Consider the following 21,859-nt stretch of genomic DNA (forward strand, 5'->3'; position numbering starts at 1 on the left):
AGGTGGAGAAGGGAAGAAATGACTTACCAAGCAAAGGCAGCCCATGGACAAACTTGGTTCTTGGGCTCTGGGTCTGGACTTAGCTGCAGGTGTGGAAATAGCCACAAGATAGGGATTACAGGAAAGGGAAGAAGTGACTGGCCCAGAAAAGTCACCAGAAAAGGTGACTCATAATCAAAGAGGGGTCACAGGCCTGGGGTCTGGAGCTAGGCTTGTGAGTATGCATATGGCTATGAGCTGGGATGTGGGAGGGATGGGAAAAGGAGCGGGTAACTTATCCAGCAATGGTGACTTGTGAACAGAGTGTTTCCCTTCTGTAATGTCAGAGTCCTCCTCCTATTATTCATGCATTCCATCACTCTGTTAGGACAGGATTCACCATACTCATTTTTCTTATGAGGAAAGGGTTCTTAAAACTAGTAGGCATACATAATAAAATCATGTATTCTATTACAACAACAAAGGATGGCAATACATATGTTTTGACCTACAATATCCCCTCAAATAAAATATCAAGCAGTCTAGAGGACCCATAAGAAGGAGGGTGATCATACCCTCAACACAAATCATTAATCAGGACAACAAATATTATCTTTTGATGGATGTGGAGCCATAAATAAAATCTAAATGACTACTTGTTTACAAATAAATGATTACTAGATCATAGAAGAGATCACAAGCTAAGCAAAAATGGCCCACATACCAGTCCAAATCTAAAATGGTTAAAACCCAGAAAGTTTTAGAAAATGGTTTTCAACTTTTGGAGGATTTAAAATCATTGTGTTATGTTTTCGATTCTGGAAGGAAGTTTGATTTTACCTTACATAGTTTCTGTAGCGCAAATTTTAGCTGATCTTAATAATAAAAACCTGGAGCCAGATATTGGGGTAAATACTGAAAGATCAGAGAGACAAAGGAGCAAGCCACAGCCACTTCTTACCTCGTCAATTCCTCAGCCTAAAAGGGGGCAAGCTCCTGTCTCCACCCAGCCTTATCACTTCCTTTCTCTACCAAGTCATATCACTTCCTGTTTCCTCCTCCCAAGTGCTGGGATTAAAGGGGTGTGCTTCCCAAGAACTGGAATCAAATGCATGAGATCCAAAGTGCTAGGAATAAAAGTGTGTGCCACCACTGCCTGGCCTCTACGGTTAACTAGTGGATAGCTCCACACTCTGATCTCCAGGCAAGTTTTATTTGTTAGAGCACAAAGTATCACCACAAGTTCCTGTAGACACAAGGTTTCTCTCCAGCCAAAAAGGTTTCCCTCCAGCCTTATAGAGGCCATGGGGAAAAAAATATGGCCACCCATTATGATGTTATAAAAATTCGAACCAAAATGATGCTATTTGATACTAAGATGGGTTTGAGCATCAAAGGAGGGAATGTGGTAAGGGGAAGAGCGGGCATTTGAGGACTAAGTGGAAAGAAACGGGAAACAGCCATGTAAGCTGGCCAGTGTCCATGTGTAAGTTCAGGTTGGTCATTTTCCCTAAGAGGACTGACCACATCCCTCCTGCAGTCCTCTTCCTTTGCCCTCATCACTCTAGCCCTTACTGCCAAGTACTGTAAAACGTTCAATCAGAATGTATGTAGCCATATACAGAAGACAGAGAAGCGAAAATGTGTAAAAGCCTCGTGCCTGTAACTTTCAGAGCTCTGGCATTTGGATAATAATCTGCTAGAACCCTGACAACATAATAAACTGCTTTCTGGTAAGAGGAGCCTTGGGGTCCCATATCTACAGCTGGAAAGCCTGAAGCAGAATTGTCTGTATTAGATTTAGAATTTTCTTGGAATGTTTTATGGGGTTCACGAGGACTGTTAATAACATCTGTTTTCTTCCAGATAGCTGTGTGAGTGTACAGTACCAGTTATACATAAATAGCAGTTTGCTTCCCACTTCTGTGGTAAACACCATGCCCAAAATCAACCTGGAGAGGAAAGGGTTCATTTGGCTACACGTCCTGATCACAGTCCACCATAAAGGGAGATCAGGGCAGGAACACAAGGAGCAGCAAAAACAGGAACCATGGAGGAAAGCTGCTTATTAGCTTGCTTCCCTATCATAATGAGCTCTTATCATTCCTGGAAATGTAAGCCTCCCCTCAAATCTCCTACAAAGGCAGCATTCCAGGGACCTCTGGAGGTGAGGTTGGGAGCTCTGGGTTGAATTCTCCAAGGTCCTTCAGTGTATGGTGGCTAGGGCTCCAGGAGAGCCAGGGTGGTCAGACTGTAATATATGGCTTTTATAGGAGCCAGAGAGAGAGGACTCAGGTGGCAGGGTTATATGGTTATGAATGTGATGGCCTTATTTCAGAATAAAAAAAAGCAGAACCATAGACCATCAAAATAGTGGGATCTAGTTGATAATTGTGACCCAATTTGGGCTGGCCTTGAAGATAAAAGTTGAACATAGGGGACGTTGGTCTATTTTCTCTTTCTTTTGAAGAATTGACCCATTTGAAGGATAGTATTAGAATTGAGGGTCCATTGAGGTGGCCATTTTCTTGTCATTAGCTCAGAGCCATGCCTTCTGACAAAAGAAATGCAGAGGTTTTGATATGAATGTCTGAGTTTCTAATTCTGAGCACTGTTTGAGAAGGCTGCTGAGGGGAAGCATTGGAGGAATTTTGGAACCAGTCTGTCCCGTCTGCAGTGAGATGGAGGAGGAGAGATAGAGATGTCTTGGGCCAGGGTTGCTCTTTCCCTACCTAGACCACCTGTTAACAGGGAGCACTGAGTGCAACCTAGTCTGTCCAGGGTAGAGGCCAGACCAGGTAGTGGGATTTCCACAACGACCCATGGCTCAGTCTCCGGTCACCTCCTCGTTTCCTTTTTTCATTTTTCTTTGGGTCACATTACTCTCCTGTCCCTGCCTGCAGGGATTCAAGTCTAGGTCCCCTATACCTCTATATCCAAGATAATTTTCGTGCCACCATCCCTCAAAACTCTAGATTTGACATTTAATTTCTTGCAAGAAGCCTATCAGTCACAGAGAGGGTGGATCCTCAACAGGGAAAGACCTAGTGCCTTCCCTTATAGTAGTGGGTATCTCTAATTGCGAGGAAAGTGGCCAGAGTCCTAAGGGTCATGAGGACAGAAGGACCCACGGTACAGCCAGTGGTCAACTGCTAGGGCATTCTTGGCCACTAGGGTAACAGTATCCTCCAACTTTCCCTGGCCAGAGCAACCAGGCTGGGAAGGCTAAGGAGTCGGGCTTGAGATGGGAAGGTGGCATGAGGAGCAGAGTAGAAGCAATTTAGGTAGTGAAACTAGATCCCACCCCCTCCTTCGCCATTGAAAGTGAGCACATGGAAGGAGAACCATCCCAGATGCTCTGAACACAGCTGTCTGACTGCAGAGTGCTTATCCCCAGTGTTGTTTTGGCTTTGTTGTTGTTATTTTGGTTTGTTTGTTTTTTTTTTTAGGGTGGAGTTGGTTTTTTGAGACAGGGTTTCTCTGTGTAGCCCTGGCTGTCCTGGAACTTGCTCTGTAGTCTAGACTGGCCTCAAAACTTACAAAGATCCTCCTGCCTCTGCTTCCCCAGTGCCGGGATTAAAGGCATTCGTCACCACACCCAGCCTAACCCCTGTGTTTAGCCTTGAGGGGTGAGTGGTTTCTGCTGCAACTGGTGTACCCCAACCCCATTGCTTCTGGGGGATGCTCTGAAATTGCTTCGCTTATTGACAACAGTCAGGCAACACAGGGACCTGCAGCATCCAAGTAAGCTTCCCCAAGCAAGAACCCAGTTCAGTTAGTTCTCAAACTACACCCAGACCTGCTCATGGCTGTGGAGACTTCAGCTGCAATTTGTTTTATTTCAGTGCTGGGGCTAGACTCAGGACTTAGGGCATGTTAGGCAAGCCTTCTGCTGAGTCCTACCCACAGCCTTACTGTTAGCTTTTCTTGCTGTTTTCCTCCCCGCTCCCACATCAGCTGGGGAATCTCCTGAGCCCAGTGCCTTTTGCAAGGACAGCAGAGAGCTTTGCACACACTCAGGGGGAGCCTGGGCTGGAGGAAGGGTGTGTGCAGAGGGGATAGTTGTAAGGTCAGGGTTGTCATTTGCCAGACAGTCCAACTAAGGGAGGCCCTGTTCCTGACACCCATGTCCCTTCCCCTCATATGTCACATATAGTGACAAAACTTTGTACTTCTTGAGAGCTCTAAGGAAGAGCAAAGACAAGTTTCTAGCAGCCGTATGGGTTCCCAACAGACAGCTACGGCCCCTTTGGACTGCCAGCACCCAGGGAAGCTTTCCTACACACTAGCTCACTCTTAGCTGCCTCCCTTTGAATTTCAGGCACACCCCACCTCCAAAGCCAGCTTGGCATCACTTTCTTTTCAGTACATTATAAATTCAAGACTACTTCAGGTTTCCCTTACATACTAGAGTGGTTCAAGGTGAGTCTTTCCTTCCCCCAGGCATCAAGAAACAGAAAACTGAGTGAATCTTTCCTTCCCTCAGGCAGCCTAGCTGCAGGTGCCTATACTTAGCTGTTCCGTCTCAGGGGCTTAAAAGCCAGGCGTGAATCAGTCAAGCGGTGTGACTTCCTCTACAGGCTTTTCCAAGTGTACCCAGCAAGAAATCTGCCCTCTTGCTTCTTCTCTCCCTGGAAAGATGTTTGTTTTCTTGGGGTCCAGTTTGCAATGTCACTTGACTTAAGTGGCAAAAGAAGTCCTGCCCTAGTACTTGAAGGAGAAATCTCCATTTAGTCATATGAGATCCAAGCGTGCTGTTTGCTCTATCAGAGCCAGATCCCCTATTCTCCTTATTCCTAGTAGAGGCGGGGGCTGGCCTGGGGTTCAAACTGTGTTGGTCGTGGTCGCAGGGTTCCCTCACTCCGAAGAGGCCCTTGGAGTGCCAGAAGATCATGGCCACTTCTGAGTCCTTCATGATTTTTAGTAAGGTATAGCTATTTTTAGTAGAGGTCTTCTCAAATCATAGATGAACCCCCAAGAGATGTAATGGGGTGCTGACAGTCATTTAGGGGATCTCTGAGTTCGTTCCATGGGGCAACGAATAATTTGAATGTCAGGGAAAGACAAACAAGACTGAGCTGTGGAGAAAGCAAAAGTGACAGCTTTATTGCCAACAGCTCCCTTTGGGACAGAGAAGCCCCAAAGTGGGAATGTCCTAAACAGACAGTTGGGTGTTCTCCCTTGGGCTCTCTCTCCCATTTTCTCTACTGATCCTGTTTAGATATGTACCCTTATGCATTCCATTTTTGTCTCGGAACAAGAAGCCACCATCTTAGGGAGCCATCTCCCTACCTACCTATGTCCCTCTAATTCTCTCTCAGTAGCAATTTTATTACCTTTTTATATCTTTTACAAGGGCATAAAATAACACGTAACATATGTCAGTGGGTACATTAGGTAGGTAGGTAGGCTACACCAAAGCAAGGAGCGTTGTGATAGGCCCTAGCTGATATCTGACAGCATCCTCTGAGCAGTGGAAACTAGGGGTGTGTTCATATATTCCAAAAGATTTACCTTTGGCCACAAAGGTGTCAGGTCATGTACAGAGGGGGGTAATTGGCTACTAAGAGGGCTAAAGATGCTCAGTACATGTAGGCTCTGAACTTGAGGCCTTCTAACTTCTCCACATCACTGAAGCGCTAACCAGTCACTCAGTCTTTGCAGACATAGCTTTCCCCCAGGAATTCTCTTTCACATTAGCTGCTAGGGGGTTGTTAGTATATTCCCGAAGGAATTACCAATAGTCACAAAGATGTTAGGTCAGACACAGAGGTAGGCAATGAATGGCTGTTAAGGCATCTAAAGACATTGAAGATAATCTGGCTCTGGACCTGTAACATTCCAATTCTCCACAATCATGGAGAGTTCTGTCAATTAGCTTTGTAGAATCTCAGATTCAGAGATCTGCCAGCCTCTGCTTCCTGAGTTCTGGGATTAAAGGTGTGCACCACCAAGCCAGGCTAGTCTTGTAGAATCTTAAAATAAATAAGGCTTCCCCTATGCCCACCCCAATTTCAGTTCATAGTTGGGACAATTATTAATCTTACTAACCCAGTAAGGAAACTGAATTATTTTATTATACCAATAAGGAAATTGAGTTGTCTGGCTTATAAATGTGGAACTAACTGTCTAGGCCCAAGTTCTTATCTACCTCACTGCTGTATAAGGAAATCAAACAGGCATGACTTCCATGCAAAGTTGGGATCAAAACCCCCCTGAATTATCCTAGTGGACCATTTGACTAATGGACATATGTCTGGTTACTTTCCCAGACAGCCTTCAGGTTCACTTACAGCAGTGTTCCTCAACTGTCCTAATGCTGCGACCCTATACTACAGTTCTTTATGCTGTGGTGACCCCCAACCATAAAACTATTTTCATTTTTATTTCATAACTGTAATTTCACTTTGAATCGTAACGTAAATATATTTTCTGATGGTCTTAGGCAACCCCTGCGAAACAGCCACTCGACCCACAGGGGGTCTCGACCCACAGGTTGAGAATCTCTGCCTTACAGCCGTGCTTTTTTTCCCAATTAACAAGTCTAAGTAGAAAAAAAAAAGTTTACAGAGTAAGAGAACAAAGCCATTCTTTCAAGGTTCGTAGTTTTTTTGAATGGGGATGGAGTCCAGAGAAGGTCACAGAAACTGATACTGGACGATTAACATTAAAACAAGCTGTTGCTTCAAACACACTCAATATGCCTGTGTTTGAAGACTCTGAAAATAACCACGCAAGTCGAAGCCTAGCGCTCTGCGACTGGAGTCCGGCCCTTGGCATCGGTGATTAGCCTTGCTGAAAAGTTGGACACCCGAATGAGCACTGGTTTCGTTTAGTTTCGTGAAAGGGATGGCGCAGCCACTGACCCCGGAACGTCAGTCCTGCTCCCGGAACCACAATGCCAACGCCGGCTGTGCTGGGGCTGCATTCGGCAGAGCACCGAGGGGGCGGGGACAGGAGCGAGCCTGGCCAGGGTGACCCGGGGGCTAGGTGCCGGGCAAGCGGTGGAGGAGTTTGGAGCGACCATGCTGAGCGCCACGTGCCGCAGGCTCGCCCCGGCGCTGCGGGGTCCGCGCGCACCGTCCGCCGTCGCCAGGAGGTATCTGCTGGCGCCTGGGGTCAGGTCCTTCGCTGACCAGAGCGAGAGGGCGGAGGAGCCCCGCACCTTCCACCCGGCGCTGCTGAAGTTCCTGGTGTGTCCGCTCTCCAAGAAGCCGCTTAGGTGAGAGCCACCAGCCGCCTCTCCCCGGGGAAGGTGGTGGTGACCCAGTGGCTACAGCCATTGGGTCCGGAGCCCACTCCCTACCAGCGACCCCGCCGGCCCGCCCTCCTTGCTGGGATCAGTCCCACCCACGACGGGAGCGGGGTGCTTCTCGGGCTCTCCAGTAGCTACCCTTTACCATCAATCCCAGAGAGCTTCAAGAAAGACAGGGTTTCTCAGACTGGCGTCTCCAGAGCCTGTTGAACCACAGTGTCAGGGCCAGCCTCAGGACCTTTCTTTTCTCTCTCTCTCTCTCTCTCTTTCTTCTCTCTCTCTCTCTCTCTCTCTCTCTCTCTCTCTCTCTCTCTCTCTCTCTCTCTCTCTCTCTCTCTCTCTCTGCTGTGTAAGAGTGCATGTGCGGCACCAAAGGCCAAAAGTCATCGTGCATTGTCGTCTTCAATCGCTCCCCAATTTATTTTAGGAAGGGATCACAGGACCTAGAGCGAATTGAGCTGGGGGGCTTCACATCACTGCTCAGGAATAAGCTTACATATTTACCGAGAATCAGAACTCAGACCCATGCGTTTACAGGGCAAACATTTTACTGACTTAGCCATCTTCCCAGCCTTTTTCTTCATCTTTGTTTTTGTTTTGTTTGTTTGTTTTGAGACAGGGTTCCATATTTGGTTTGGCCGTTCCTGGAACTCTTTATGTTGCCCAGTCTAGTGAGTTGTAGTACTTCCTGCCTCAGCCCCCTGAGAGCAGAAGATTACAAGAATGAACTACCACCCTTGGTTTCTTGTTTCCAGTGTTCTGCCACCTGTATAAACCATAAAGACTCAGGACAAATCCAGAGCTATTCACTCTTTAAGACCAAAAAAAAAAAAAAAAAAAAAAATTATAGTAGCTTGTGAAGTGCTATACTTTTACACCAGATGCCTGACACTCTTAATCTGACTGTTCATTGCTGGTTTTTATCACATTTTTAACCGTCAGCTGGTTTTGGGGAAAGTACGTCCACGTCCACGGTTCCAGACTCAAGAAACAGAATAATGGGCAGCACCATTAGTATTCAAAAATGAACAAACGATAAAACGTGGTTATCTTTGGGTAGCAGGTTACTAACAATTTTTATTCTCATTTTCACCTTCTGGATTGGTCTCTATAGTGAAGAACTTACTTGGTTTCCTTAAATCTTGAAATCACCATTTGCTTTACTGTCTCTGTGTAGCTAGCTCACTGCAGACTCGATGCTTTCCAGACAGAGTTCCTCCTTTGTGCTCTCTCATCTTCCAGGCTTTTATTTTGCAAGTTTTGATTCTCAGTGTTTTCTTTCTGTTGTCTCATATAAGTCTCTCTAGCATTTACATCAACAGAGGAAGTTACTTTTTGTTTTTCCTTTTGGATGATTTGGGGTTCACCATAGCAAGGAAGGAATTCTGGCATGAAATGTAGACATCTTTTCTAACTGGTATGAAAAGGTTGAGGCATAACTTGGGAATAAAGTTATAAAAAAGATAATATGAGAAATACTGATTCCAGTCGGAATAATTACAGGTTGTAAGATGGTTTTCTAAGAGCAGTGGTTGGGTTGGCTAAGACTAAAACTATTGGAAGAGTAACTCTATATCAAGAATTGGATAGCTGGTGTATTTATTGATTATCAAGCTCTTCTAAAGCTTTGATTTCCCATAGTTCATTGTGTTCTTTTTCTCCCTCAGATACGAAGCATCGACGAATGAACTGATTAATGACGAGTTGGGAATAGCCTATCCAATCATTGATGGGATCCCGAATATGATACCGCAGGCAGCAAGGACAACACATCAAAATAAGAAGCAAGAAGAAGTTGAGCAGCATTAGACCATGATTGTTAAAAGCATAACTGCTGAGTTCTCTAATACTGTAGACCTTTAAGACAGGGAAGGGCAGTTGGGGAAGAACAGTGATTCACGTCTGTCTGCTAGACTGTTCTTCCACTGCTCTCATTAGCAGAACTGTTCTGAGATGCTTTCTGGAGGAGAATTTCCCACAGGGCTGCACCCGCACAGCCAGGCTTTGCTTTTACAGTCTGCTCTTGCCAACTACCGTGCCAGTGTGTGTGATCTTCCACCTTTGGACCTAGTTGGGTCTAAAACTCTGTAAGCATAGTTAGTGTAGCCAGAGTCAGAATGACGTATACATTAGTAAGAGGTCTGAGGCAGTATCTGAAAACTACACACAAACCCCTTTGGTTTACAAAAAGATTTACTTGTCTTGTTTCAGACTTAGGACTATGACGCAGGCTGTGGAAGCTTTTTTGTACGTGTTCTGTCCTCATTTTTTGAAGATTCTCACTTGTAACTGCTGTATCCGAAGAAGCATATGAGTGAAATATCTCAGTGCAGATTAACAGCTTCAGTCATCCGCTGAGGCCTGTTTCTCATCCCATTCATTTAAAAGTTAGTAATTTGAAATGTTTGTTTGGTTTCAAGGTCAATGGTAAGCTTAAGTACTTAGAAAATTCTGAGTGTATAAAATTACCTTCATCGCTTTGGCATCACATGCTTACATCAATAATAAAATAAGATGTTGATAGTTTACTACAAAACTCAGTTTGCTGAAGTGGGAGGGTGTCTGTTTGAATGAATGTTTTTGTCTCAAGAGTCTGGTAGTAAGAGAAAATGTGAAAATACTTTATGTAACTACATTTTTATTTCGGAGGCACTTAATATTCAAAAGAGAATAATTTCTCAGAAGTGAGGTACCTTTAGTTGGTAAGGTCAGGAATGGGAAGCCGATTATGTCCATTTAAGTTTAGAGGCATGTTTCAAGGTACACTCAGTTATTTTTGCCCTGGGAAATTTGATAAGTCCTAAAGGATTAAGCCTATGTTTTCTAGAACTGGAACAGAACTGGTCAAGGAGGATGCAGTATCTACTTTGGAAGCATAGCATGAATGTTTCAATCCTTACCTTAAAGAAACTTAAGAATTTGTTATAAATTTAATTGGTTACACACACCCCAGTCCGCGGCCTTGTGCATGCAAGGCAAGTGTGCAGCCACAGAAATAGTCTACCCCTAATTTACTAATCTATATTTATGTGGGATAGGGGCATAGCATGGGAGAAATCACAGGACAGCTTTGTGGAGTTGATTCTTTCCTTGCACCATGTGGATACTAGGGCTTCAACTCAAGTGTCCAGTCTTGGAGGTGAGACCTTTATCATCTGAATCATTTCACTGGCCCCCTAATTGATTCGTAATAAGCCAGCATCCTAAAGTAGTTTAATAAAAGTTTTACAGTGATTCTTCCTGTCAAGAGAAAATTACAACCTGTCATATGTTTCCTATTGTATTGTCAATATAGTTAAGTATAAGTCACATTCTTAAATTATCCAGTCGCAACACAGAGCTGAACTAGAGGGTTGTATAGCATCTCAGTTCCTGAAGTGGAGTTTTTAACCCTGAATTTCACAATTAACCAACTGGAAACTGGGCGATGTGAATGAACAGTTTTGCTGATGAAGCTAGTGTTAATCTGATAAGTCAGTTGCAGCTTTTTGAACTTAAAATCATTTTAGGGAGCTGACAAGTTGTCTCTGAGGGAATCTACTTGTACAAACTACCACAGGTGTGGTTATTAGCATAGTACACAGTCTTTAATCTTGGAACCTACAGAGGAGGTAGTAGCACTATTTTACAGATGGGCAAACAAGCGTATCAGTATTGACTTGAGCCAGGGAGTTCCTCTGAAACCTAGCACTTGAGAAGTGCAGGCAGGATCTGGAATTCAATCAACAGCTTGAACTAGAAAACCCTTTATCAAAACCCTAATTAAGCTCCTGGGGTCACCAAAAAAAAAAACAAAAAAACAAAAAAAAAACCAAAACAAGTAGAAGAGAATGGGGAAGAGGGAGTTGTTCAGTGGGAGAGAAGTTAAGAGGGTACTGGGATAACATGATAAATACATTATATACATGGCTGTATAAAGTCCATTTTGCACAATTAATATGTGCTAGTAAGTACTCAGAAAATAATTTTTGGGAGGTGTGTCTAGGTTGGGGTTTCTATTGCTGCCATGAAACACCATGACCAAAAGCAATTTAGGGAGGAAAGGGTCTGTTTAGTTTATACTTCATATCACTGTATATCATCAGAGGAAGTCAAAACAGGAACTCAAACGGTAGGATCCTGGAGGCAGGAACTGATGCAGAGGCCATGGAGGGGTGCTAATTACTGGCTTGTTCTCATGGCTTTGCTCAGCCTGCTTTTTTAATAGAACCTAGGACCACTAGCAAGGGATAGCACCATTCACCATGAGCTGGGCACTCCTCCATCATTAATAATTAAGAAAATATCCTTTACAGGCTTGCCTACAGCCCAATTTTATGGAGGCATTTTCTTAATTGAGGCTCTGTCCTTCCAGATGACTTCAGCTTGTGTCAAGTTGACATAAAACTATCCAAGCACAATTGATCCTGTGTCAGCTTGACTCACACATCACAGTTAAGCCACACCCTCTTCCTTTCTCTTTCATCCATACGATCTCACATTAAAAATACAAGTAACTTTAAAAATCCCCAGTCTTTACAAATTTAAACATTTAAAAATTCAGTCTCTTTAAAATGGCCAATCTCTTAAAGCTAACGTCTTTTAAAATTCGAAGTCTCTCAGCTGTGGGCTGCTCTACAATAAAAAATAAATACTTCCTTACTTCAAGAGGGAAGAACCAGGGCACAGTTACAACCAAATCAAAGCAAAAGGAAACTCCAAAAGTGAAAACTTTATATTCAGTGTCTGGGATTCACTCAGAAACTTCTGGACTCCTCCAAAGGACTTGGGTCACTTCTCTGGCTCTACCCTCTACATCATACATACACAGCTTGTCTTCTAGGCTCCAACTACCTTCACTCCACAGCTGCTGTTCTTGGTGGTCATCCCATGGTATTGACATCTCCCAAACGCTAGGGTCTTCTGCTGCCACTGGGCTCCACTTTCACCAATAGCCTCTCATAGGCTTTCTTCATGGTGCCAAGCCTCAACTTCTCTGCACGACCCTTTCAGTCCTGGACCTTCAACTGAGGCTATTCTTTCACCAATGGCTTCTCCTGGCCTCTCGCAGTGCCAAGCCTCAGCTGCTTTTCATTGCCCCTTTATGCCTTCAAACCAGTACTGCCTGGGTGATTTTCACAGTACCAAGTTCAGCTGCCAGTGTGAGGTACAACCTTGGCTGCCTCTGGAACACAGCTTCTGTGTGCTGACTGTCTCAGGAAAAACTTCTCCCAAAGATTTCACCTCAGTGATGCTGGTCTCTTCTTAATCACCACTAACTTTTTAGGTCCAGCCAACCAGCATCAAGTATCCCAGCAAAGCAAAGGTTTCGATTTAGTGGTTCTGATATCTTGTTAATCACAGCTGATTCTTCACTTGCAGCTGACCAGAACCACAGAATCTCAATTCAAAATAACAAATGAGTCCTGATAGAGTCTTTAAACTTCCCCCTGACACTTCACAAGCCAGGCCTCTATCATCTGCATTGCTCTCAACATTCTTATCTCCCAAGTTCCTACAGAACAGTTCACCAAGCATTGAACACTCAATGGCTCTTCTTGGCCAAAGTTCCAAAGTTCTTCTACAATTTTCCCACCCCTAAAAAAAACATGATCAGGTCTGTCACAGCAATACCCTACAATCCTGGTACCAACTTGCCTTAATTAGGGTTTCTATTGCTATGATGAAACACTATGACCAAAAAGCAAGTTTGAGAGTGTGGTGGTTTGACTAAGAATGGCCCCCATTGGCTCATATATTTGAATGCTTGGTCACCAGGAAGTGGTGCTATTTGAAAGGATTAGTAGGTATGGCCTTATTGGAGGAAGTGTGTCAAACCTACAAAGTTTGAGGCCTTTGAGATTTCTGTCTTCAATCCAGATGTAGAGTTCTCAGCTACCATGTCTGCCTCTATGCTACCATGCTTCACTGCCATGAGGATAATGGATTAAACCTCTGAAACTCTTAAGCAAGCCTCACTTAAATGCTTTCCTTTTATAAGTGTTGTCATGGTCATGGTGTCTTGTCACTGCAATAGAACATTGACTAAGACAGGAAGGAAAGGGTTTATTTGGCTTATACTTCCATATCACTGTTTATCATCAAAGGAAGCCAAGACAGCCACTCAAACAGGACAGGAACCTCGAGGCAGGAGCTGATGCAGAGGTCATGGAGGGGTGCTACTTACTGCATTGCTCTCATGGCTTGCTCAACCACCAGGACCACCAGTCCAGGAATGACACCACTCACAATGGGCTGGGCCCTCCCCATCAATCACTAATTAAGAAAATGCCTTATTGGCCTGCCTACAGCCCAATTTTATGGAAGCATTTTCTTAATTGAGGTTCCTTTATCTCAAATGACTTTAACTTGTGTCAAGTTGACATAAAACTACCCAACACAGGGTAACACCAGACCGATCTATCTACCTTCCCTTTATTGTTTTCTATGTGTCTCAGTAAACTTGTAAGGGAACATGACCCTTCTCCAAGAAAAAAAGATTCAAACTAACCTAATTAAGATAATGGCTGGGCCATTAATAACCACAGAGTAGCCTGTTGCCTTTTATGTTCAAGTAATAAAAATATTTTTACACCATCTACAGTGGTGTAATTAAATTCAATAATTTTTCTAAATAATACTATGATGATTTTCAAATGGTTTTATTGCTCCAGTAGTAAGTGGTTTAAAATAATTTTTAATATTTTATTCAAAAACTATAAAAGGTGACTAAGAAGAGGTAAGTGATAAACAATGTAACCAATGAACTAAAAACCCTGATATTCTATTCTTTCATACTCTGAGACTAGACAGAGATAATATGGGCTTCCTTAACCAATTCTCCTAACCCAAACTAGCTCCTCTAATCATTGGCATTCAGGCTCCTTGATAGGAAGACCTCTGAGAAGCTCAGGAACCTAGGGCACTGTTCATTGTTTAACAAGACCTCAATGAGCCCTGGCTTAGAAGTTAAAAAAGAATAACTATGGTAGGCCAACGGGTACATCAAATGTACACCATTTGTGAGCATATGATTTTATTTCTTGGTGGTTGGGAAAGTTTTTATTTTTCACCACTAACCCTTTATAAGTATTTGCTAAAACAAAAATGTCACGAGAATTAAAATCTGATGCAAATATACATAACCACTGGAAAGGGAGAAGGGGATTTCTTGTCATTGCTCTGGATAGGCTGTGAGAATCTTTGAGGGTTTTCTCAAATAATGAGCACCCCTGTAAAACAGATGATACGATGAAGTGATAAACAGGGTAGATGAATTTCTGTCCTCATAACCTACAAAAATACTTAGTGTTCTACACCTGTACATCAGGGACAATGTTCTCTAAGTTAACTCTAGAAAGTGTGGCTGTTGTCTCATTAATGGTAATCCTTGTGTGTTTAATGAAAATCTTATCGCTTCATAATTCTCAGTGTGAGAGATGTATTTACATTCTCACGAACATTCTGCATATATCCACAAGGGATTCAGTACCAGAAAATATGTTTTGCAAAAATGATAGTCATCAGGACAGCACAGGTTTATGTCTGCTAAGGTGCCTGTGTTGCTACATGGAAGTTAATATGCTCTGTGTTCATTCTTTCCCAGTGGTTCTCAACATGTGGGGTGTGACCCTTTGAGGGTTGGAGATTAGATATCCTGCAAATCAGATATTTCCATTACAATTCATAATAGTACCACAATACAGTTATGAAGTAGCAATGAAGTAGTTTTATGGTTGGGGTCACCACAACATGAAGAACTATGTTAAAGGGTCGCATCATTAGGAAGGTTGAGAACCGCTGTTCTTATCTGTCGACACTGGCCCAGATGTTCAGTATTAGCATTAACATGGAATTCTGATTTGTCCTGTCTTTTCTATCTTCAAATGCGGTTCAAACAAAGTTCAGAATCCCTCTTACATTTTATGACAAGGAACACACAAAGGATGCTTAATTCAGGTTTCTGGGTGTTATTATAGCTTGATCTCAAGGGAAGAAATAGAAATGATTTCAATTAGCATGGCTACCTGACTAAAATTGGAGGTCCAAAAATGTTGCTTACATTCTTTCCCTTTTTTTGACTACTAAAATTTTATTTATTGGGAAAAAACCCTAACTTAATCAAAATAGCATCTACTCATTAGACTGAAATGCAACAATCCAGAAGGTTAGACTTGGTTTTCTTCACTACTGTCTAACATGCCTCTTCCTTTTGAGCAAATTTCTGTTTACAAAAAAAAAAAAGTAACAAAAACGCATAGATTCTAATTTCTTAGACTGAGAGTTTTTACTGTCTGAAGTACCATATGCTTCAGTTATGAGCTATATAAATAATAATGTCCTGTGGCACAATAGGGTGACTAAACTTCATGGCATTTGATAAAGTACAGGGAATATCCCTAACAACAAAATGTTCACGGAGAGGAAAATTAGTTTCCTTCTTTGATCATAGTACAATGCATACATGTATTATGCCCCTTAAGTATGTGATATTTTGTGTCAGTTTAAAAGGCACCTTATATTTTGATATTATACATGATATTATGATTGCCTGCTTTTTGTCTTCAATCTAGAGCAGTGGTTCCCAACCTTCCTACTGCTGTGACCCTTTAATACAGTTTCTCATGTTGTAGTGACCCCCCAACCATAAAATTATTTTTGTTGCTACTTCATAACTGTAATTTTGCTACTATTATGAATTGTAATGTAAATATCTGTGTATTCCTGTGGTCTTAGGGGACCCCTGTGAAAGGGTTGTTTGTGTAGAGGGGTCATGACCCACAGATTGAGAACCACTGGTCTAGGTAGTAAACTCTTGTTGCAAAAAATTTTGCTTTCCTTTGGGTTCTCAATTGAACCCCAGTGCCTTGTGTATGGTAGATTACCATTACAACATTTTTATTTATTTTTTAAATATATATTTTATTTATTATGCCTGTGTGTATATGCTCACATGTGTGTACAGGTGGCATGGAGGCTCAAAAAGCGCATTGGATCCCTTGGACCTGGAGTTTCAGGTGTATGTGAACCACCCAGTGTGTGGCTGTTGGGACCCAATCTCTGATCCTATGATAGAGTAGTAAGTGCTCTTGACTCCTGAGGCATCTCTCCTGCCCTATTGTTTGTCTGAGGCAGGGCCTCTAAGCTCAGACTGAAGCTCATCCAACTCCCCCTGCCTCCTGGGTGCTGGGATTGCAGACACGAGCCATCATGCCTGGCTGTCACGACATTTCTAAAATAATTCTTAGTACAAAACAGGCAGTTACTTCCTGAGCAAACATATGACTCAGACAAGTCTTACTAATTTTTAGTGTTTTTATTTATTCTTAGACAATTTCATATATATGTGTATATAGATAAATATCATGTACCTTGATCATATATACTCAACACATGGCCCTCCCACCTTCATATCATTTTTTAAAAAAATAACCCACTGAATTCAATTAGTGCTGCCTGAATAAGCATGAGCAACTTACCAGAAAATCTTATAATTTCAGCCCAGTTAACATCTCAGGTTCATCTTGAGAGCTAGAAAACCTTCTGCGTATATAAAGTTGTGGGGTTAGGGAGATGGCTCAGTGGGTAAAGTACTTTCTCAAGCACGAGGACCTTATTTCAAATGCTTAAACCCACATTAAAAACATGAGTATAGTTCCCTACACCTCTGTAGCCCCTACACTTCAGAGTGCAGAGACAGGAAGTTAGCGCCTTACTGCCTAATTCCAGATTCAGTGGAGACTGCCTCGATGCAATAAGACAGTGATAGCATAGGCCGTACAAGGGCCTCAGCCTCCATGTGCATGCACCTAGGCACAGATGAGAGTCCACGTGCCATGTCCATATGCATGACATACACACACACACACACACACACACACACACACACACACAAATTAAATATTGTGAGGATCAAGTTGAAATTTACATGTGAAAATTTCCCCAACCAAGGAATAGATAAAGAAAAAAGTGGTACATTTACACAATGGAGTATTACCTGGCTGTTAAAAACAACGACATTAGGAAATTTGAAGGCAAATGGATGGAATTAGAAACAAAAAATCATCCTGAGTGAGGTAACCCACACTCAGAAAGACAAACATGGTATGTACTCACTCACATGTGGATACTAGCTGTAAAATAAAGGATAACCATTCTACAATCCACAGACCCAGAGAGACTAGATAATGCCTAGGATATCCCTGGGAAGGGCAAATAGAAGAGATTTCATGAGTGGATTGAGGGTGGGTGGGGATGGGAACATGAGAGATCAGTATCATTTTATTTATTTATTTATTTGTATATTTATTTATTTTTCTATGTTAGGATAGCCCTGGCTATCCTGAAACACACTATATAGACCAAGCTGGTCTCAAACTTACTAGCCTCTACCTCCTGCATGTGAAGGTTAAAGGCATATGCCACCATGTTTAACTCATTTAATTCTTTTTTTTTCTAATTATATTTAGAAGTTTGCTATTTTACTTAATTTTAATTATTTATTTTACATCCCTGCCACAGTTACCCCTTCCTCCTCTCCTCCCGGTCCCTCCTTCCCACCCCGCTCTGTTCCCACTACCCAATCCACTCTTCCTCTGTTTCTGTTCAGGAAAGGGCAGGTCTCCTGTAAGTATCAACCAAACATGGCATATCAAGTTGCAGTAAGACAAAGCACCTCCCCATATATTAAAGCTGGGCAAGGTGACCCAGCATGAGAACTAGGGTCCCAAAAGCCAGTAAAAGAGTTAGAGACAACCTCTGCTCCATTAGGAGTCCCACAAAAGAACCAAGCTACATAACGGTAAAATATATACAGAGGGCCTAGGTCAGTCCCCTGCAGGCTACCTGGTTGTCAGTTCAGTCTCTGTGAGCCACTATGAGCCCAGGCCAGTTGATTCTGTGGGTTTTCTTGTAGTGTCTTAACTCTTATGGCTCCTACAATCCTTCGTCCCCCTCTTCTGCAGGATTCTCTGAGTTCCACCTAATGGCTACTATAGAAGGATGTAGCTAAGAACCCAGGACTCCTTCCCTGTGAGTTCTCAGGTAAAGGTTAAAGAATCTCCTGGGAGGATAAGGTCACCAGAGTAATTGTGTAATTATCAAAGACAGCATACACATACATTTCTCTAACTGATTTATGGGGCAACTGTAGAAAACTATGTACAGGGAGAGGGGGTGGGGGAGGGCCTGGGAGGAGAGGAGGGAGGGGAAACTGCAGCGGGGATGTAAAATAAAGAAATAAATAAATTTATAAAAAAAACCCAAAACTATGTATAACTCTTTTGGAAGGTTATAATATAACCTAACACTCTTACTATTAACTGTGTGGGAAGTAGATGTGAGCAAAGCTGTAATTAGAGCAAGCAAATGATAACAGATGGTAACTTGAACTCACAGTGGCACAGAAGAGAATCAGAAACCAAAAAATTAATATAATCAATTCTATAAACATACTTGCTTTAAAAATAACTCACAAAAACACCAAAAGGGAAATCTAAATAAGCAAGCAAAGGACCAATAAGATAAAAAAAAATGTTCAGACAAAGCAAAATGAAACAAAAACTCTACAAGAATGCCATTGAATTAATTTTGTGTTGGCTATCTCTGTTGGGTATGGGACTTGCCCAAAAGTTTGGTTAACATACCCAGTGAGAGTCCCTTGGAAAAAAATTGATTTTTCCTTTGCCACTGGATATCAATTACAGATGGCTTCTTGGTTGTGGAAGTATCCTGTGCCTACTTGCCCCTGTCAGTGCTGGGACCCTTTCTGGCTTAAACTTGTGCGGGTTTTATGTGTGCTGCCACAGTCTCTGTGAGTTCCTGTGTGCATTAGATCTGCCGTGTCTGGAGGACACTGTTTCCTTGGAGTCGTTCATCACCCCTGGTTTGTATAAATCAATCCACTCATCTGCATAGAACCCTGAGCCTTGAGGGAGGACTCTGATGAAGACATCCCATTTAGGATTGAGGACTCCAAAGTACCCGACTCTCTGCATGCTGTCCAGATTTGAGTTTCTGTATCAGTCCCCATCTTCTGAAAGAAGCAGCTTCTCTGATGTGGCCTGAATGAGGCACTGATCTATGGGTATAGCAGGATGCCATGAGGAGTTCTTTTATAGCTATGTTCCTTTAGCAGTATAATAATAGTCTTAGGTTTTCCCATAAGCCCATGACCTATCTAGTCTCAGGGTCTGGGCCACTTTAATGGTGTCAGGTATGGATTCCAACTCATGGAGTGCCCTTAAATCTAATCAGAAAGCAGTTGGTTTCTCCTATATTTGTGGCACTATTGTACCCATATATCTTGCAGGCAGGTGGTTGCTGTAGGTTGCCAGGTTTGTAGTGGAGAGTTGTTCGTGATTATTCCAGGTATACTGTGTACCTTCCAGTATCATGCGCATTAGTCACTAGGGGGGAAGCTTCTAATTAGGCACCAGCTCAGCTTCTCTGTGTTCTTCAGTGATGTGTTTTCATAAATAGAACCTTACCATCCCGTTATAGATAGCAACCAAGAGCCTGTGATGTTTGGGGATGTCTTAGTTACTGTTCTATTTCTGTGAGGAGAGACCATGACCAAAGCAACTTATGAAAGGAAGCATTTAATTGGGGCCTTATTTATAGTTTCAGAGGGTTAGTCAATGATCATCATGGTGGGGAGTGTGGCAGCAGGCAGGCAGGCATGGCGCTGGGGCAGGAACTACAAGCTCACACCTGATCCATAAGTTGCAGGAAGAGTGAGAGTGAGACTGGGCCTGGCATGACTTTTGAAACTTCCAAGTCTACCTCCAGTGACACCTCCTCCAATAAGGCCATACCTTCTCTAGCAAGGCCAAACTTCCTAATCCTTCCCAAATGGGAAGTTCTGCTAAATGGGACTTAAGCATTCAAATATATGGTGATATTTAATTTATGCTGAAATGTGACTTTATTTGTATGTTAATAAATAAAGTTGCCTGGGGATCAGAGCTAAAAGCAAGCCATTTAGCTGAAGTCCGGCGGTGGTGGCACACGCTCTTAATCCGATCACATGGCAAGCAGAGTCTTTGAGTAGTCAAGGACACAGCCAAGCGGTGACCCTAGCCTTTAATCCCAGTACGAACCATAGAGACCTGGAGATCTGTATAGACAGGCAGTGACAGGGAAATCATGTGATTGGGTTTAGAGCCAATGAGAAGGTAGAACAGAAAGACAATAAAAAGACAGGCCACACAGGAGAAGGTCTCTCTCTCTCTCTCTCTCTCTCTCTCTCTCAGGGGAAGGACGGCAGCAAGTGGTAAGCTAAAGGCTATTCGCTAGTGCTCTGATCTCTTGGGCTTTTAACTGTGTATTTGGTTCTGTGTTTCTTATTTAATAAGACTGTTTAGAATTTCATCTACACAAATATTTGAGTCTATGGGGGCCATTCTCATTCAAACCACCACAGGGGCTTTCTAATGGGTCACTTTGGCCAATGACTCAACAAGATGTACCTATTTCTGGCACTGGAGGTTTTACTTGGTGCCATGTGATGTCTAGTTGCGGCAAATGACTCCCTATTATTTGGTGACTCCATTTATATTTATTTCTTATGTGTACATATTTTACGATGCTTCTCTAGTAACAGATTTCCATATAGTTTTTCAAATGCCCTTTAGTGTTAATCGTCCCTCCCCATAGTCCCTCTTTTACAGTTCTTCACCATCCCCCTCCCAATTTAATTCTGCTATTCCAATTTCCCTTTTGTCTCTCTGTAACAGTATATTCTATTTACCTTTCCTTGAGGGATCCTCTCCTTCCCCTTAGTCCCTTACTAGGTACCTTATCTGTGGCTATTCATTGTAGCATATATACTGAAAGCTTAAAAGCTAACATCCATGTATAAGAGAAAACATACAATATTTGTCTTTTTGGGTCTGAGTTACCTAAGGATGATTTTTTTTCTAGCTCCATACATTTACCTAAAAATTTAATGATTTTGTTGTTTCTTTTTTTTAACATGTTTTTATATTTTTAAATTCCATCATGTAAATGTACACATTTTCATTACCCATTTATCAGTTGATGACTATCTAGGCTGTTTCCAATTTCTGGCTCTTATAAATAGAGCAATAATGAACATGGTTGAGCAAGTGTCTCTGTAGTAGTATGAAGCATACTTTGGGTATATGCCCAAAGGTGGTATAGCTGGGTCTTTAGGTAGCTCTATTCTCGCTTCCTGAGGAACCACCACACTGACTTCCATAGTGGCCATACAAGTTTGCACTTCCACTAACAATGAGTAAGTGTTCCCCTTACTCCAAATTCTCACCTTTATGTGATGTCATTTGTTTTATTGATTTGGTCATTTGACTGCTACAGATAAAATCTCAAGGTAGTCTTAATTTGTATTTCCATAGTGAATAAGAATTTTGAACATTTCTTTAAATGTTTCTCAGCCATTTGTGTTTCATCTTTTAGAACTCTACTTAGTTCTGTACCAGTTTTTAATTTGTTTTTTGTTTTCTTAATGTTCATAATTTTTAGTTCTTTATATATTATATATTTTATTTATATTATTTTAGAAACTAACCCCCTATTAGATGAATAATCTTTCCTCATTCCGTAGGCTGCCACTTTGCCTGATTGATGGTATCCTTTGCCATATAAAAGCTTTGCAGTTTCATGAGG

At 42.3% G+C, this 21,859-nt stretch overlaps 1 protein-coding gene across 1 annotated transcript; it reads left to right on the forward strand.

Moving 5' to 3' along the window:
* Nucleotides 1–6,919: 6,919 nt before the first annotated feature.
* Nucleotides 6,920–10,449, forward strand: Pyurf (PIGY upstream open reading frame). Its single transcript, XM_059256694.1, has 2 exons — nucleotides 6,920–7,201; nucleotides 8,902–10,449. The coding sequence occupies exons 1-2, from the start codon at nucleotides 7,005–7,007 to the stop codon at nucleotides 9,041–9,043; spliced, it is 339 nt and encodes a 112-aa protein (XP_059112677.1). The 5' UTR covers nucleotides 6,920–7,004; the 3' UTR covers nucleotides 9,044–10,449.
* The last annotated feature ends 11,410 nt before the right edge of the window (nucleotides 10,450–21,859 follow it).

The sequence above is a fragment of the Peromyscus eremicus genome, chromosome 3, assembly GCF_949786415.1.
Source record: "Peromyscus eremicus chromosome 3, PerEre_H2_v1, whole genome shotgun sequence".
NCBI lineage: Eukaryota > Metazoa > Chordata > Mammalia > Rodentia > Cricetidae > Peromyscus > Peromyscus eremicus.

Coding starts and splice junctions, on each gene's coding strand:
- Pyurf (XM_059256694.1), top strand. CDS start 7,005: ATGCTGAGCGCCACGTGCCGCAGGCTCGCCCCGGCGCTGCGGGGTCCG. Junction 7,202..8,901: donor CTCTCCAAGAAGCCGCTTAG/GTGAGAGCCACC, acceptor TTTCTCCCTCAG/ATACGAAGCATCGACGAATG.